General features: G+C 32.0%; 1 protein-coding gene across 1 annotated transcript in view; it reads right to left on the bottom strand.

The window, feature by feature from the left end:
- LOC109813925 (RIBOSOMAL RNA PROCESSING 5) overlaps positions 1-6,003 on the bottom strand; it is a 29,366-nt gene extending 23,363 nt beyond the window's left edge. Inside the window, exons 1-11 of the mRNA XM_020378229.3 lie at positions 5,707-6,003; positions 5,393-5,586; positions 4,581-4,721; positions 4,239-4,409; positions 3,279-3,378; positions 3,046-3,164; positions 2,825-2,947; positions 2,638-2,709; positions 2,116-2,208; positions 1,102-1,215; positions 840-962 (exon numbers count right to left, since the gene is read on the bottom strand). Coding sequence (XP_020233818.1) covers positions 840-962; positions 1,102-1,215; positions 2,116-2,208; positions 2,638-2,709; positions 2,825-2,947; positions 3,046-3,164; positions 3,279-3,378; positions 4,239-4,409; positions 4,581-4,721; positions 5,393-5,586; positions 5,707-5,893 — 1,437 coding nt within the window. The 5' untranslated portion in view covers positions 5,894-6,003. The remainder of the gene's footprint in view (positions 1-839; positions 963-1,101; positions 1,216-2,115; positions 2,209-2,637; positions 2,710-2,824; positions 2,948-3,045; positions 3,165-3,278; positions 3,379-4,238; positions 4,410-4,580; positions 4,722-5,392; positions 5,587-5,706) is intronic.
- Between the last annotated feature and the right edge of the window lie 10,078 nt (positions 6,004-16,081).

The following is a 16,081-nucleotide window of genomic DNA, read 5'->3' on the forward strand; positions in this document are numbered from 1 at the left end:
ATGAATATGTATGATTATGGGATAGAAAAAAAAAATGACATGAAACAAACCTTGGAGCTTTTGACACAACTGAAATGTAGAACATAAATGCTGAATGAAAAGATTGGAAACTATTTAATCTAGATTGGGATAGAAAAGAAACAGCTTGTTCATTTAAAAATATGAACTTTCAAAGGATATGATACGGACCAGATCAATTATAATCCTCCCAGAGCACTAAAAATTTAGAAGTTAGCAGAAACCTAACAATTTAACAATTATAATTCCCATAAGAGACTAGAGCCATTAGCATTTTTTCCATGCAATCAAGACAATCATCAGAATAAAGCACTCTTGAATTTGATACTGATAACTCCTATACCCATTATAACTATAAGGCCAAGCTCTTAAAATTATAAATGCACATAAAAACACAAAAACATATACATGCAAGTTTTGAAATAATAATACAATTTTGATGGCCCACATACATAGTCTACAACAATTAGACTGATAGGACATACACTCAATAAGGAAATTAACAAAAACATTTTCAATTTCAACAGATAACTCAGACACAGAGGACAGCTTGACTAAATATTAAATATAACTTGCCATTTGACAGCATATAGCAAAGCTGGTCAGCTAACAAGTGAATCATAAATAGATAAAGTTCCAAGTAGACTGCTTTATGATGTTCAATGTTAACCGGTCTTTGTAATCCATTCTCCATATAAAAACCCAGATAAGATGATAAAAAGTATGTGAAGCACGTGTAATACCAACATAAAAGGTGCTGCAATCGTTCAATTACAGAAGCTTATGATCTTTTAGACATTAAATGGAAAAACAGTAACAACCTTCAAAACTCCTGTAGCAATTCCTTCTAAATATCTTAACCCAAGAATCCGAACTCGAACATGATTTCCTTCCTTATACTTCTTCTCAAGTTTTTGGATCTCCTCTTCAGCAATATCAGATATCTGCCGACAATAATTTCAATGAAAAATTTCATTTTTCCCTGCTGGGGTAAGGCTTAGTTGTTATTGTAATGTAATTGAACATTCAGATTTTATACTGCAAAATTTCTGTGTAATTAAAACTAGTCCAGACACTACATACACTGACAAAAGCTGGAGTTGGCTCAGGAATTGATGGAACTTCAAGCAATAATCCTGATCCTTTATCCACCCTAACAACTTTTGACTTGTCATATATATCTCCAATGTTAACATGCTGCACAGCAAAGCCAGTTCATCAATATCCAACATGGAACACATGATTATTAACTTCAAAAAACAGAATAACAACATAAACACCAGGAGCGAAAGGGAGAAAGATTACAGTGCCGAAATAAATTATTTCTTATATATTATATCTGAAATACTATAGCACCTAACAGAAACACCAGGGAATAAAGCTTCAAATAGACTTCAACCCCTGAAATAACAACACTGGCAAAGTAGTTTATGTGCTAATCCTACTTCTATTAAATTGGGGACACAGGACTAAAGTTAGAACAACAAAATGTAAGCCACTTATTTTATAATTTATTGAAATTCCTATATTTATTTGAATATTAAAATCATTGTATCTGTAAGATTCAACAATATTTTAAATAGCAGCTTTTCTCAAAACAAATTTCCCAGCATTCTTTTTAGGCTTCACCAGACATAACAGAAAGTACAGAGAATTCATAGCTATGTAACCCATGCATAGTGAATCACATAGTTGACTCATTGATTCATGAAAAATGGCAGATTGTTCTAGTATAGACCTGTTTGTCCTCTTTCCTTTTGGTATAGAAATGATTTTAGGATTGTTTCAAACGCATTGCCAATTATTGCCTAAGATTCCTACCAATAATTTTAAAGAACTTAAAACATTTTCTTAAGTAATGCAATGGTCGCACTTTGTCATCTATTTTGTATTTTTTAGAACATGTTAACTTCCTTTTTTGTTCTTTTTGCTTACTCAAGTTACTCCAAACATGTTCTGATCAGTAACAATATTGATTATGTAAGCACCAGACAAGAAATGCCTCATTTAACAACATTGAAGGGTTGCAGAATCTATTCCATGGAATGAAATATCCAATCCTAAGAAAACCAACAATCTATAAGCTACAATACTTACAAAAGGAGGGGGCCTGTTCAGAACAAGATGTGGATTCAGCGTCAAACCAACAGCTCTACTTGATGGATCAATGAATAATATCCGAGAAACAACCTAGATAACATAAAAGGCACTTAGAACAATAGAGAAGGAACTTTGAAAGAAGGTACCAGCTTGACAGCACAAAAGACAGCATCAGCTCTCACAAACAATATCCCTAGCTCAATGTGAACATCCATCAAGGTAAAGTAAATATTAAGCTACAATCAACATGATGATGCATGATGAATTTATGACTGCAATCAGAAATCCAATGATGCCAAAGAACTAAGAAGTATACAACAAATCCTTTCATGGGAGGGTTGAGTAAGAACTTCTTTGATATAAAAAATAACATACCTAAAATAATGCTAAGGCATCAAAAAGCTTTTTCCACTTGAATAATAGATCAAATGATGCATGCATGCTTGAAAAATCTTGCACTTGGTATTTGAGAGCAGGGTAAGTTGTAAAGTTGCACGTAAAGGTAAAACTCATAAGTACCTTTTGAGATTCACCATACTTATCCTTCCAGTCTGATCCAGGATAAATATTTTGCAAATGAAACAGATCAACCTGAAATGACAAGATTCTAAAAATTAATGTTGTGAGAGGATTAGTTTGTTGAGAGAATCTATTTACACAATGTCATTGATACATTCAAATTACAACAATTGCAGGATACACTTACAGTTCCAGTGAAATATGTGAGAAATGATAACATAACACCATTATCAAGGATTGACTTCACACGGGCATTTACCATCATTCCTGGAACTAGAAGATCAATCGAAACACCTTTGAGATCCTTGGTCTGTATCAAATGCCCAAAGAAAATAACCAATCAAAAGGGAAAGTGATAATAAAAATAGATACTGAAAAGACAATATAATGAATACAAAGGAAGCATACCACACTTTTGGACATTGTATCAGGGTCAGAACTTAAGTAAACCACTTTACGAACTTTATCAATGCTCCTAACTAAACCTTGCAGAAGTTTCCCAAGTTTTACTTCACCACCCAAGCCTTCTGCAGGAAAAAAAAAAAAGGCAAAGAAAACCACAAATTGAGCTTTGGTTCAATCATGCCAGACACAATGAAGGAACAAAAATTCAGTATTCACAGAAGATGACTGATTTTTACCAGCAGAGCTGTTTTTCGGTAAGAACCCTGTGAAAGAAGCCAAACCAAAATGAAGAATGTATCCATGATCTTCAATGCTTTTGACATATGCAGCAAGGACCTGGATATACGTAGTGCACAAAAAATCGTTTCATTTATTGTATTCAATGAGCCCTAATCCCTATGACATTCAAAGGTCACTGAATATAGTGAATGGATCAAGAACAACACAACAGTATGCTACAATACAAAATGCATTTCTATCATCATGGTGGATCCCAATAGCATAATAAAATGTATATAATTAGAATAAGAATAAGAACTAGTTGAATTTTTTTTTTCTTTTTCACTGTTACAACGCAATAAACAAATTTAAAGGAATAGAAACAGATTTAAGGTAGCATATTTTTTTATTAAAATTAGCAATAGCTCAGTATAACTTATTTAAAAGAATTGTTTTAAAACAGAAACATAAAATAATGAGAATTTTAGCAGCCTAAGTTTTTAGGAAATTCAATTTTAAGTTCAATTTACTACATTTTTTATGCAAAGCTACTTTATTATGAGAAAACAGGAGCACTGAAAAAAACTCAACACAATAAGCTATGAATATATGTAATCTACAATAAATAAATCAACAATAGGCAAATGCAGGATGATTTAAATGCTTCCATCCAGAGTAGCAAATATACAAACATAGAAGCCTGATTTAATTATAGGAGACTAGGAAACATATTCACTCCAATATACACACAATAATCTAAGGTTAAGGTCAGCATACGATTGCTTAAATGTTGAAATTACTCTTCCAAATGAATATTTTGGTAAATGTGTTCTTTTACCTTGAGATGTATATAGCCAGCTCCAAGTATATCATAATTGACAATCCCTTACAATCGAAGGATAAAACTAAATCCTAGTCTCAATGAATGATAAAAACAAGTTAACTACTAATAATTTCATGATAAAATAATGACATACCATGCCTTCCTGAACAACATCCAAGTTGTAGTTCTTCTGCAACAAGGAAAGACGCAAAGAAAGCCAAATTTTCCTGCTTCCTTTCTCTTTCTTGTCATCATCCAATCTCAGTACAACACAAGAAACCAGCTGCCCAACACAAAATAAACCAGAAAGGAAAATTTCCCCGACCTGATGGAAGAAAGAGAGAAACAGAGAAGTGAGCTAAAACTGATTGGCAAACAACAAGATTCAAAAATAATTAGAAAGTTTATGTTGAGTCATAGTGAAGAAAATGTGTAAGGAAAGCAGGACCAAGAACCATCAGAGTTTGGAAAGAAAAAAATATAACTCATTGCACACCTCAACTTTGTCGTCAAAAATAGGATCCAATGCATCTGAAGCATGAACTAATCCACGTAAACCCCCAGGTAAACTAACTACAAGGTCTTTTTCATTTACTTCAGCAACAACTCCCCAAAGCTTCATTCCAGGAGTTATATTCTGACATACGTGCAACAGCAAAAAGATTATGCACAACACACAAAGACAACAAGAATTCAATGACATAATGTCAATAAGCCAAATAAAAAACTGTAATAATTAAGAGTAGAAGCATATTTTAAAGCTCAGTTTGAACATTCTAGTTCTAAAATCGAATAAAAATAATAACATAAAATAAAATAAAATAAAATAATTATTTTATAACTATAAATTAAATATTAAAAAAAAACTTTTCACAGATAATTGAATTCACCATGACATGAATATACAAACTCAATCCTCAATCATGAAACCAAAAACTTCCAAATTCTATAAAAGTAGTTATCCATATTAAGCCCATATGGCATATACCATTGCAGTTCACTGGAGCTACGTTCTTCACATGGAATTACATAGAATCTATTTCTATACAAACTAAAAATGCTTTTAAGAGCTTCCCTACCAAAAAAAAAAACTCTTTATTTTCAATAGAAAAGCTTTCAAAAACTCTTTTAAGCTTGTATTCAATCAAACTCATAGTAAACTTATGCTCTACAAAGCAGAATAAACCACTCATCGCATGTAACACAAAAACATGTAGAAAAAATGAATAAGGTAGTAGAAACAAACTATCATTTGCATAATTGCATTGCTATATAAACTAAATTAGAGAAACAACCAATTTATGCTACCTTGAGAGTAATTCTATTCACACGCCGCGGCAATTTTCCGCTGATGCCATCACCGGAAAGCGAGCCCCAATCATCTGCGGCTTCCTTACTCTTACTCGACGCATTTTTCCCCTTCTTTTTCTTCGGCTTTCTCGAGTGATCCTCGGCACCAAACTCATCGTAATCACTCCTTCGGCTCGCAGAAAATTCTCCACCTAGAAGAAGCACATTCAATAAAACCAAATGCAAATTCAAATTCAAATTCAAATCAAACAAAAAAAGTATTCGGAAAAAAAAAAAAAACAGAAGATAACGTGAGAGTGATCGTTCGCAACCTCGAGGGAAATCGGGAACCTCGTCTTCTAGCTGCAAAGTGAGTGCTTCTGACTTAGCGGCGGCGACGGCGTCGTTTTGTTCCCTCTTCTTAGGTTTGAATATTTTCTTCGAGGCCTTATCGATTTTCGGCTTGTCTCCTGAGTCATTGTTCTTCTTTGAATGCGATATTTTGGAATGCGGTGCCATGTGGAAACGTCTCTTAGCTCCGCGAGCTTGTGTTGTTTCACTTGGAGCCGGAGAAGAAGAAACACTGAAACAGGGTTTAGAAGAAGGGTTTTAGGGTGGGAAACGGTAAGAAGAAAAAGAATAACGAATTAGGACGCGCGTTGGGCCTAAGTTTAAGCCCAAAGAGAAAGAAACCCCAAACCCAAGTCAGCAGATAACTCGGGATAGTTGATCTTAAGCCTTTGTTTGATTAGAACTAGAGGAATTGATACTTACACCTCCAACCCCAACCAATGACACCAAGAAAGCATTGTCGATGGTGGCTACAAAAACAATTTTGGTAGTGTGAGGACTCAATGTGAAGGACAATCAACCTGTTTGAGAACAAGCAAAATCATTGGTTTGTCATTTTCATTATTTTGATAAAGTAGTTATTTGGAGTTAGAAGGTAAGATGTGTTTTTTTAATCTCCTCTACACTTGTGTAGTTATTCAAGTCAAATATATTTTAATTTCTTGAGTGAAGTAAGTATTCGAAATCACATGTTTTTAACACCCAAGGATTGTGTTATTGTTTTTCAAAGTTTGAAGATGGATTTTTGTTAAATGCATTGTGGATACTAGGGAGGAGATTCGTTTGTTTACTACCATAATATTATATGACCTACAAATTTAGGTTCACTTTCTTTGTGAAAAAGAAAAATAAAATAAAATAAGATACTTAATGTGATGTAGTTTCCACGAAGGCTTTTCATATTTTGTCAGAAATATCATAACAATTTGATAAAAAATTCATGCGTCATAGTCTTATTAATGAAATATCTCTTATCCACAAAGATTAAAAAAAATTGTATTACATCCTCTTACACATGTCCAAGTGGTTGAGGATCAAATGAAAATAGAATTAATGAGGAAAAAATAAGTAAATAAAAGATAAACAAAAGCAATTCCTACATGGTGAGAGGAGAGAAAAGGAGGAAGATGTTTTTCTCAAGTGATTGTTACGAAAGAGAGTCATTTTTCTCTAAAAAGTCAAATCAAGAGAATTTTTTATCTTAATCAATCCATGCTACACGACTTAATGAGTTGATGAAGAACATTATTCCTTTCTTTAGAGTTGGAATATCATGCATTTAAGATTGGTGTGGCAGCCGCTTTGTTAAAAGAAGGGTATCCTATTGCTTCTTCAAAAATAATTTCTTATGGAACTACTTTCAACTACCTTGCCTATAACCAAGAGTTCAGTGCTCTTTTCCAAGCCTTCCAATCTTAGAGACAACACTATTGTTCTTAAAAAAATTCTTAGTTATAGTTACCCTAAGTCACTTTGTTTTTTTAGGAAGGCAAGGAAATATTATTATAAAATAGTTTAATTTTTAGGAACCTAGGTGATCACATAGACACCCAAGATAGATTTTTTAGGTGTTAGTGAAAAACCTATTTTAAAGAAAATAGGAAAATATAGTTTGAGTTTATATAGAATAAAAGAGGTTCAAGAAGATCCCAACAAAATAAAAATCCTTAAGGATATACCCATTTTCCATATAGAGAGGATACATACGATAGAACCTAGTCTTTGTCAAGAAAATAATATTTTTAACACTTGTGAAATACTTTCTTTTACTGGTGTTAAAAAAAAAAAAGAATATGCTTAAGATTTAAGGATAAATCCTTTCAAAGGAGGAGGGGATGATGACATCATGCTCAAGGGGTTAATCCAAAAGGATCCAAAAGAAATGGAGTAGACTTAAAGGAAGAATGCCCAAGGTCTTATTAAGCTTTGGGTCATTTTTAGTAATCTACTTTCTCGTCTTTATATATATTTTTAATCATAAATATTTTCTTAATTTTGATCTTGTAATTTTGGGTCAAATAGTGCATAAATTTATTTTTTTTGTAATTTTCTATTTCGAAGTGTATTTAGTATTGTAAAGGGTCCAACTAGTATTTGACATATGTGCTTATTGAAATTTTTTACCATTATAAAAAAAATTTTAAAAAAAATTCCAAAATAAACCCCACATTTATTTATACAACTGAAATGATTTCTTGTAGCTGTTTGAAATTCGATTTTTTGGAAATCGAATTCCGAACGGTATATTTTTTCTTTATATAAAAATTATTTTATTAATTATATAAATTTATATATAAAAAATTTATAACTATAAAAATTAATATATTAATAGTTTATACTTTTATAAAGTAACAAATTTAATAATTTATAATTTTAATAAATTATAATTTTAATAAGTTATAATTTTAATAATAAATAATTTTAATAATTTATATTTTAATAAACTTTAATTTTAAGAAGTTATAATATTAATAAGTTATAATATTAATAATTTATAATTTTAATAAGTTACAAATGAAAAATAATATTATTATGTTTATAAAACTTATATTTTTATGTAAATTTTTATAAGTTAGAAGATAAAAAATAATATTGTTATAATTTAAATAAAAATGAAAATAATTTTATGTTTATATAATTTATTTTTTAATAGAATTGGTAAATTTTAATAAGTTAGTTAATATTAAATATATTTATTAATATTAAAATTTAAATAATGACATTTATCAAACTTAAAACTCATTACAACAAAAAAAAAAATCAATGGTAGCAGGAACTAAATGCATGATCAATATTTGGACATGTCTTCCTAGTGTGACTAGGGGTGTGACAATAAGAACAATTTTTTACACAATTATGTTGTTCTCTAATGTCCATCTCTATTCTAATCTTGTTGGACTTGGGGCGACCCTTGGAATTTCGTTTGAGTTCCGGATTTGGCCACAAAGTTGGGTCAGTGTAAGTAGGTCAATAATCTGTGTCGAAGCTCTCTAAATTGTCCTTTGTATACCTTTAAAACTTGTTGTAAGGTATATATGAGAGATATGTAGCTTTCAAAGTTTTGGCGTGCATGTAAGCATGAAGCAAGTACATGCAAGCAACAGATATGAACTTTCTAGAACTTGCCACAATCATGCCACATCTCATCTAGCCTTACTATAAATCTCCTAGTGGGTTGAACTTCTCCTGGATGTTGGGTTTCTTCCACTAAAAATCTAGTGCTTGATCCGTCAAAGGTGATGACTCTATGAGTGTTTGCCTTTGATTGTGCATCTTGAATAGTTTTAGTTGCAATCTCCGAGTAGACATGTCCAATATTAATCATTGCATCCACTTCCTTGTCTCTCTCAACGAAGAACTTGTTGTAATAGATGTATGTCGCTATTACCATGGGACAAATTGGCAGGTTTCTTGTTTTCTTCAAGATTAAATTAATAGACTTTGCTAGGTTTGTTGTCATGTGTCCCTAGCGTCGTCCAATGTCCCATGCCTGCATCCATTTTTCCTTTGGAATGTTGTCCAACCATTGTGCTGCTTCAGCATTATTATCCCTTACTATGTTGTAATAATAAAAGAATATAGGTTCAATCATCTCATATGCTGCAAAAAAATTATTAATTAAATTATGAAAACTAAGTAAGAAAGTTTTAAAAAAATATTAATGATAATATAGAGTACAAGAAAAAAGAAAATTACTCATGTTGACGACATCCTTCTTCAATGTTGCATTTTTGTATCGTCGCATGAAATTATGTGTAATGTGACTATGAAATAGACATGGACAAAATTATTTTTTGTCCAACCACTTCCATTTTTAGAGTATGCAAAAGGCAAAACCATCAATGCATGGTTTGAAGGTCCAAAATAACCTTTTGAAGAAAACACCCCCTTCCTCCAATAAGCCACCTTGGCATGTTATTGCGCATTTAATTTTTAGATGAAGCCTGAAACATACATTTGCATTACTTGCAACATACCTGGTAACTTGTTGTATAACTCCTCCCATTTTCCAAAGATGTTTTCAATGGCATGTTCCTTCCCTAGTCATCCGTTTCTATAGCTGATTGTCTAACCCATCATGAACTTGAACTGGGCTATGATGGTTAAGATGGGTGTGGATGGATCAACCTCAATAATTTCAGGAATGGTTTGAGAAATCATTCGTGATCCCAATTTATTATGATCTTGTGAGATGAGTGGGGAAACACATGTGTGGGGGCCTTTAAGAATCATGATTTCCCAGTGTTTCTCTCTGGTGCACAATATAGCACGACATCTCTAGGCACAATCATGATAAATGCATTCCATGACAAGCCTAGTTGTGCTTGACAACTTAACCTTGTAAGTGTAGTGATTTACAATGTGAAATCTATTTATGGCATCTTACACTTATTTTTTGTTTGGAAGCATTAGCCAACAAAGACTGTTCCAGGTGAATACATAACCATTTCACATTTAAAGACATGGCTATACTTAGGGTCATCTTGTTGGATTTGATTGGGGAAGTCTAAAAATTGTGCAAGTGGGTTGTATATGGGTAATGGTTCTGTTGGTGGAATATTTGGAATTAAGAGGGTTTCTTCCTCATCATCATCTTCATGTTGGGAGAGGATTTCGTCTTCGTCCTCACTAAAAGGATCAAAGACATTTTCTATTGGGAGACCAACAACAACATGTTCTTCAATGGTGTTTTGTACATTTGGTTGAGAAAGAAAGGGTATAGCTTGTTCAAATAGCTGTTCATTAAGGTCCATGAATGGACTAGTTAAAAGTTGTGTGTATGACTAAATGTTGTATTCGAAGGGGATATCATATGAAGGACCAGATGGGTTTGTGTTTTGGTAAGTTTGGTAAATTTCGTAAGGTAAAAGTTGTAGTGCATGTGATTCATTTGTGGTAAAGGTAGCATATAATTCAATACCTAATTGGAGTTGATTAGAATCGTGAATATTGAAAAGTGCCTCAACGTCTTCATCATTAGTCAACTTAACATAGGTGTAATTACTAACCCCTGAACCAAGTCTAATAGGGTAGCGAAAATGTATGGTAACCACCCTTTCATTATCTTGTTTTATATGGATGACTCCCTAGAGCCTTTCTAGAGTAATTTGTCTCTTTATACGAACTAATTTTATTGATTGGGAGGTGAAGGTGACTCCTTTATTAGGACATTGGTTAATGGAACCATCTAAGTGAACAATAACATAGATTGAAGAAGACATTTTATGTAGGGTTTAAAGGGAATAAAGAACATGATTCAAAGGATGAGCTTAGAAGGGGAAGAATGAAGGAACAAGCTTAGAAGGTGAGGTGAATGAAAAAAATGAAGGGATGAGGGCCTATTTATAATGATAGCAATGGATTCCCTATGGGTCCCGCGCATTAATTGCACGTTGTGTGAAGAGGGAATTGATTCCTTGTGGGTCTCATGCGTTAGTTACACATTTTGCGAAGAGATAATTGATTCCTTATGGGTCCCACGCGTCAGTTGCATGTTGTGTGAAGAGGGAATTGATTCCTTATGGATCTCATGCGTTAGTTGTACGTTGTGCAAAGAGGGAATTGATTCCCTATGGGTCTCATGCGTCAATTGCACGTTGTGCAAAGAGAGAATTAATTTCTTGTGGGTCCTACGTGTCAATTGCATGTTTTGCGATGGGATTGATTCCCTATGGGTCCCATGTGTCAGTTGCACATTCTATAAAGAGAAAATTGATTCCTTATGGGTCCCACCTATCAGTTGCACGTTGTGCGAAGAGGGAATTGATTCCCTATGGATCCCACATATCAATTCCCTAACCTTAACACTAACCCTATCCCTAACCCAAACCATGCACGTACCATAACACAAAGTCACATTGTCATTCGAAAAACATAGTAAAATAACTTAGTAAAAAAACTTAGTCAAAAATATATGTAAACTTAGTGAAAATCATAGTAAAATAACTTAGGAAAAAAACTTTGTCAAAGTCACAGTGTACTACTTTGGGGATGATATTTTATGTAAAAAAAATTGAATTTTTTTTCTCAAACCAACTTATTTCAATAGTTTTCATATCAATGAATTTAATGGTACAAGTTTCACAACTCAAAAATATTTGTAAGTCATGTAAAAAGATAGCCCTAAACTGAAAAAAAAAAAAAAAACTACCCTAATCCCTAACCAACGTACCATTTTGGGGATGATATTTTATGTAAACACATTTTTTTGAATTTTTTCCCAAATTAAACTAACTTATTTCAATAGTTTTCATATCAATGAATTCAATGGTACAAGTTTCACAAGTCAAAAATTTATGTAAGTCATGCAAAAAGTTAGCCCTAAACTGAAAAAAAAAAAAAATCAACCCTAATAATGTGGGTCCCACCTCTGTCAACAATAAGGACATGTCAGTCACACCTTCAAAGTATTGATTCTCTGTGGGGCCTATGCCTCAGGTGCACATTACAAGAGCAGAGCATTGGTTCCATGTGAGTCTCATCTCTGTCAACGATAAGGAGAAGTCGATCACGCCTTCAGAGCATTGATTTCCTGTGGAGCCCACACCTTGGGTGCACGTTACGGGAGTAGAGCATCGATTCCATGTGGGCCCACGCCTCAAGAATCCAATGCTACTTGGTCCTCTTTCTTTGAACCAAACCTTCTTTATAATTTGTTCACCCACTACTACCACAACTCATATCAACCAAGCATCCTTCAGAATTCTTTGTTTCTCTTAAACTTCCAAAGTTCATTAAACTTCTTTACTTTGACCAAAAATGTTGTTGACGAAACAAAAGGATCACAAGTCTGCCTTCATTAGTAGAACGATATGTTTTACAAATAATTTTTGTTTACCTAAAACGTGAATCAATTATCTACGTATATTGTTACTAAGTAATTTCTTCATAAATGTAGGAAACTAAGAACATCATTTCATCATTCTGTCATTCAATGCTAGAACTCAACCTTGTAATTGTTACTATTCTTGAACAACTTGGTTTTGCTGGGGTGGAAAAACTAAGGCATCCTTAAGGTAGATCATGCACTAGTAACCGCTTTGGTTGAGAGGTGGAGACCTGAAATTCACACCTTTCATTTTCCAACAAAGGAGTGCACTATAACCCTAGAGGATGTTGCACTTCAAACTGGCCTAAGAATTGATAGACTCCCTGTCATTGCTCCAATAATGTTTGATTAAGAGGACATGTGTGATACTTATCTCGACATTGTTCCAATGAAGAGTGAGTCACTTGTTGGCTCTATGGTCAAACTGAAGTGGCTTAGAGATAACATCTTGACATTACCAGAACAACCATCAAAGGAACAAGTTCACACCCATGTTAGGGCATATCTATTAGGTTTGATTGGAGGTGTTTTGATGCTTGACAAAACAAGCATTAAAGTTCATTTTATGTATTTATCTTCACTAACTAACCTTAGAAGAACTAGAAAATATAGTTGAGGAGTGCTTGTTTAGCCATGTTCTATAGGGAAATATGTAGGGCCATGAAAGTTAGGAGTAAAACAAATGGTGATTGCACATCACTTTTAATGTCTTAGGCATAGTATCACATGCCATATATTGCGTTAATTTCCAGTAATCCACCAACATACCCTTTAGTGTGTAGATGGAGCGGGGTAGAGTCCTAAACTTCCGGAACAAACCTCACAACGATGTTGTGGGGTACAAAACCATGTTTGACCACATTCAAGCTAATTAGGTAAATGTTCATAACACAATTTTAAATTATTTATTGTTTTCTTTTGTTTTACATATTATCTTCATTAACAAAGTTATATTTTTTAGTTTTTATAATCCCCATATCAAGACTTGCAACCCCCAATACCCATGGAAGCTTATAAAGATGTACAATTGTGAGCTTCATGTACCACCATCCTTTACTTTGCAATTGTTGAAAGACATCAAACAGATAGAGTCAAATTACAGTTTAGGCTCTTCCATGAAGTCCCTTCTCCACCTAACAATTTGGACGATCTCCACACAATTGACATGAGAGGAAGACAGGATGAAAATTGGATCACAAGACATGCACAATGGATAGATGTGTGGAAAAACATATGTTAGTTAACATTAACAAGTCATCCAATGCATAGCCCATTGTGTCACACACGAGAATACATGGAATGGTACATTGTCAATTCCATCCATTTCCTATCTATGCCACCACTACTACAAGATCCAAGGAGGAGCTATCAACAGCTACGGACTACCACATCATTTGATATCGGTACGTCTTCCACACAATCATATCACGAGATTGCATCATTTCCTCCACCAAACATCACGTCTAAAGCAAACATAATTGATAGAATGCATTCATTTGCAACTACTTTGGAGGACTTTTTTACAAACTTATTTGGAGTTGAAATCAACTCCATCTTCAGCACAAAGTTACATGTAGTCTTTTTATTAACCGGATTTTGCAAATGAACCTAGTAGTTCCTCAAATGCTTTCCAACAAATGGCCCTTCAAAATGACCTAAATTCTCCACAACTTGATCCAGGATTCCAAGAGCAAGAACCACAACGAAGAAATTCACCACGTAATAGACGTCGCCCTCGTTGTGGAACTGACCACCATTACAAAGATAGTTAATAATTGTATGTAAAACATTATAAAGCTTCCTTGCAAGTTATAATTTATTCAATTCAAAATTTTCAAATAGCAAGTATCCACCTTATTCATTAGCGTAATTCATTTTTTGGAACATGTCTATATATACCGTAACGTAGTTCACTAAGACATCAAGTTAGTTACTTAAATTTAATTAAATAAATACCTAAATATAATATTATCACATATTCAAATAAATATGCAAACATAATATTACATATAAATTTATATATTAAAATTATAACTTATTTTAAATTATAACTTTTCAAATTATAACTTATTAAAATTTTAACTTTTTCAAATTCTAACTTATTAAAATTTTAAATTATTCAAATTATAACTTATTAAAATTCTAACTTATTCAATTATACCTTATTTTATATACAGATTTTTTTTAATTATAATAATAATATTCTATTTTAAAATTATATAATAAATAAAATATAATTTTGTATTTTTTATAAAATAAAAAAACCAGACCTGTTTTTAAATTTATAAATTATTAAAATTATAAACTATTAATATTATAACTTTTTTAAAATTAAAATTTATTAAAAGTATAACTTATTAAAATTATAAATTTTTAGAATTATTTATTATTAAAATTATAAATTATTAATATTATAACTTATTAAAATTAAAATTTATTAAAAGTATAACTTATTAAAATTATAAAATTATAAAATTATTTATTATTAAAATTATAACTTATTAATTTATAACTTATTAAAATTATAATTTATTAAAATTATAAATTATTAAATTTATTACTTTATAAAAGTATTAATTATTAATATTATAAATTATTAATTGATTAATTTTTATAATTATAAATTATTTTATATATAAATTTATATAATTAATAAAATAATTTTTACGTAAAAAAAACAAAATATACCATTCAGAATTCAGTTTTCGAAAAATCAAATTCTAAACGGCTACAGGAAACCGTTTCGATTGTGTAAAAAAATGTGAGAGGTTTATTTTGTGATTTTAAAAAAAATTATAATAGTAAAAAATTCGTGCTTATTGGGCTTGTTTGACCCATTAGATAGTGGAAAGTCATATCTCCATCATAGTGGGCCAAATTATGGCTCCACACATTCTCTCATTGATTCACGCATCCCACTATGTCACATAATTCATACATTAATCATATTTTTGGCATGCTTGCTTCTACACATCCTTTTTCCACTAATACACCCTCCATCACACCTTTTGCATTACCATGTGACAAACTCTTATTTGTTATTTTATATTTAAGATGTTGACATTTTTAGGAGGAAAATTTAATTTTGAATTTTAAAATTAGACTAGAGTTAGTTAGCTTGAATACAAGTTAACCTAGTCCCTTAATTAACTTAACTTGCACCACAAGCTACCAATATATAGGATTTCGTGTGTATATTTTGTTACTTTTGAGTTGAATGAGAATTGAATTTCTAAAACCCTATCTTCAAAATCCTTAGTTCTCTCCTTAGAGAATTTTTCTTCTTAAGAACTATTATCAAGGACTTTCTCCTTGTAGCAAGTTCATCATTTTTGTTTATCCTTCTCTTGAAGGTGGCGTGCCATACCAATTCCTTATCCACCATATTTGATTGATTTCTTTTTTACTTTTGGAGTCATGGATAAAGATTGGAGGAGTAATGAATCTAGATAAGGAGAAACATCCATTATCTTCTCAACTAGATTCATCAAAGTATGATCATAATAATCCAACATATGGAAAATCAA

This window comes from Cajanus cajan, chromosome 7 (genome assembly GCF_000230855.2).
Source record: "Cajanus cajan strain Asha chromosome 7, NIPB_CcT2T_4, whole genome shotgun sequence".
Lineage (NCBI taxonomy): Eukaryota > Viridiplantae > Streptophyta > Magnoliopsida > Fabales > Fabaceae > Cajanus > Cajanus cajan.